This window comes from Cebus imitator, unplaced genomic scaffold, assembly GCF_001604975.1.
Source record: "Cebus imitator isolate Cc_AM_T3 unplaced genomic scaffold, Cebus_imitator-1.0 Scaffold291, whole genome shotgun sequence".
Lineage (NCBI taxonomy): Eukaryota > Metazoa > Chordata > Mammalia > Primates > Cebidae > Cebus > Cebus imitator.
In genome coordinates, this window is record NW_016107606.1 from 3,855,715 (window position 1) to 3,859,114 (window position 3,400).

General features: G+C 46.9%; 1 protein-coding gene across 1 annotated transcript in view; it reads left to right on the top strand.

Moving 5' to 3' along the window:
• Nucleotides 1-3,400, top strand: part of FABP6 (fatty acid binding protein 6) — a 26,947-nt gene continuing 23,547 nt past the window's right edge. The window contains exons 1-2 of the mRNA XM_017502108.2: nt 1-12; nt 1,681-1,809. Of these exons, the coding sequence (XP_017357597.2) occupies nt 1-12; nt 1,681-1,809 (141 nt within the window). The remainder of the gene's footprint in view (nt 13-1,680; nt 1,810-3,400) is intronic.

Sequence of the window (3,400 nt, forward strand, 5' to 3'; positions counted from 1 at the left end):
ATGGCCGCCTTGGTAGGGAGGTTGCTTGGATGTTGTTATACCTGCCTCCCAATCTTCTTCCTTCTTCCCCACCACCGCCCTAGGTCAAACCTGTAGATGTTGGAGTAGGCACACTTTTTCTCTCCTGGGGAGCGGAGAATTCATCATGGACACTTACGTTCTTGCCTGTCCAGTATCCTTTCCCCCTTCTTCTGTCAGTGTACTCCTGTTCTTGAAGAGCACTCCTTGAGACCCTGCTGCATGTGGGTCTCTGAGGGACTGTCCGTTAAGAGCCTCCACCCACTTCACCCACCCCCATAGGGAATACATGCCCTCAGCTGAGCCCGTTGGACTTTCTCTCCTGGTATTTTTTAGTAGCTGATATTTATGAAGTGCTTGCTAGGTGCTGGACCCCTTTCTAAGGGTCTTCACGTACTGAGCATCCAACCCTCCCATTGCTAGTTAAGGAAGTGGGCTTAATATTTAGCTCCTCTGTCAATGAGGACAGCCAAGCACAGAGGTAAAGTGACTTGTCCAAGTGACAAAGCCTGTAACTGTCCAAGCTGGGACTTTGAATCATGAGTGCAGTACTATGAGGATGAAAGATTGTTGAAGGTGATCAACAGGATGGCAGTGCCCAGGGACTGTCCCTTTCTTCTTGCCCCCTGGTGCTATGTGCTATCTGGAGGCCTGTGGCTGCTTGTCTCAGCCTCCCAAAGTGCTGGGTTTACAGGCGTGGGCCACCATGCTGAGCCCTACAACTGGCTAATTAAAAAAATGTTTTTGGTAGAGATGGGTTTCACCATGTTGGCCAGGCTGGTTTTGAATTGCTGACCTCAAGTGATCCACCTGCCTTGGCCTCCCAAAGTGCTAGGATTATAGGTGTGAGCCACTGCTCCCGGCACTATCTATGCAAGTTCTAAGTGGAAAAGAGCCAGGGCGGGATAGATTGGGAGGAGGAAAGATTTCATAGAAGGCACATAAGCTGGGTAGAATCTTTGGGGAGATATAACTCTCATGGACACTTTTTGGGCCTCTATCCCCCCCACTGTCCCTTCTTCAAAAACTGTCCACCCAGAGCAGTTGGCTCTCATAGTCAAAATGGTACCTCACAACCCTTTTGGTGAGATCAAGCATCTGTCACCTTTTTCTATGTTTAGAGAACTCTCTACTACATGGGGCCCAATGAAAGGTGGGTCCACCTTCCAGTACAAAGCTGAAAATGCTAGTACTCATGTCCCATCACCCCATGGCAATGAGGGTGCCTCCCCATGAGGCCATCACCCCATGGACTCAGCCTCTGCAGCTTGTGATATGAATAAGCGGGGACAAGAGAATCCATTCTGGTGGTCATGGCCATGTTCCATGCCCAGGGGAATGGTCGCTGCAGGTCTGTATGCAGGGCTACCCTTGATAGGGGTGCAAACTGCCCAGTCCAGACTTTGGCAGCAGAATCCTTACAAAATCATTTCTGTGATGTGATTGTGGCTGTGGGTCCAGCTGTTTGTCTTATTCTGTCTCTGTCTGTTTTCCAATCCTGAAAAGTCTGTGATCCAGTCGGTATCCTTTTGATAAATTTCTTTTTTGCTAAAATCCGTTTCCATTGCTTGCAATTAAGAGCAGTACAATGAAGAGCTAGGCCTCCCTGCCGAGAGTTGATTGGACCAGAGATGCCCGCTTGACTGAGGATAGGCCAATCAGATTATTTCTCTTCTGATTTGGGTTCTGAAAGCTGTGTTGTCTGTGTGCACATGGGTGCGCTGGAAAGGAGACCTGGAGACAATGAAACAGACGCAGAAAGGAAAGGGGTGCAGTAGAAGGGAGGGAAGGGTTCCTGACGTTTTTCAGATTCTGGTTCTAGTTCCTCATGAACCTATACTTCATTTCCTATCCCTGGACTCCTTGAGATCTTCCTGCATTCTCAGAATATTGTGTTGAACCATCTTAAATTGTTGTTTTTGTAGGTCAAAAAGGTCACATATCAGCAGTGACATATGCTGATGGTTCAACTTTATAAATCACCTTTTTTTAAACCTAAGCTAGCTCAAGGAGGTTTTGCTTTTTTTCTTTTCTTCTTCTTCTTTTTTTTTAATAATTTTTTTACAGGGTCTTATTCTGTCAGCCAGGCTGAAGTGCAGTAGTGTAATCATAACTCACTGCAGCTTTGAACTCCTAGGCTCAAGTGATCCTCCCGCCTCAGCCTCCCTATAAACTGGGACTACAGGCACATGCCACCATGCCTGGTTAATTAAAAAATTTTTTTTGTAGAGACAGGGTCTTGCCACATTGCTCAGGCTAGTCTTGCACTCTTGGCCTCCAGCAGTTCTCCTGCCTCAGCCTCCCAAAGTGCAGGGATTACAGGTGTATGTCATCACACCTGGCCTCAAGTGAATTTCTTTTTTTTTTTTTTTTTTTTAATTTTGTAGAGACAGGATCTCCCTATGTTACCCATGTTGGTCTCAAACTTCTGGGCTCAAGTGATCCTCCTGTCTTGGTGACCAGCGTGGCTGGCATGAGCCACGATGCCCGGCCTCAAATGGATTTCTTGACTTGTGACTCAAAGGACTTGTCTACAACAGTCAGAAATTTCATCACCTGGCCAGGCCTGGTGTCTTATGCCTGTAATCCCAACACTTTGGGAGGCTGAGGCAGGATCACTTAAGCCCAGGAGTTCAAGACCGGCATGGGCAACATAGGGAGACCCTGCCACTATTAAAAAAAGAAAAGAAAAGAAATTCCATCAACTCAGCTCAAAAGTGGGGAGTGGAACAGGCAGAGACACAGAACAGAAGCAGAAAAATAAAGGTTTTCCTTGTCTAGCAAAAACTGTTCCCAGTGAGGTGACTGCCCTGCAGAACTTCCCAGCTTGTCCCCGGTCACCATCTCAGAAGTCACTATCCTCTACTAGTTTATGACCCATGACCATCCGGTGGAACTTCAGCCCTCTCCCACTTGCCTCACATAATAGTGTTCATGCTAACACCTGGTTTTGAATCATGTTTTTGTTTTTATTTTCCCCATGTTATGGTATTTCCTATTGATGTACACAATTTTCTTTTTCTAACCTAACTGTCCAACAAAAGGAGAATGGCTAAGTTGTGATGTGTCTGTATAGTGGATTACCATATGGTCATTAAAAGTGATGGCGGGCCGGGATTGGTGGCTCATGCCTTGTAATTCCAGCACTTTGGGAGGCTGAAGTGGCAGATCACCTGAGGTCAGGAGTTCGAGACCAACCTGACCAACATGGTGAAACCCCATCTCTATTAAAGATACAAAAATAGCTGGGTGTGGTGGTGGGTACCTTTAGTCCTAACTACTCAGGAGGCCGAGGCAGGAGAATCACTCAAACTGGGAGACGGAGGTTGCAGTGAGCCGAGATCATGCCATTACACTGCAGCCTGGGAAAAAAGAGCAAAAT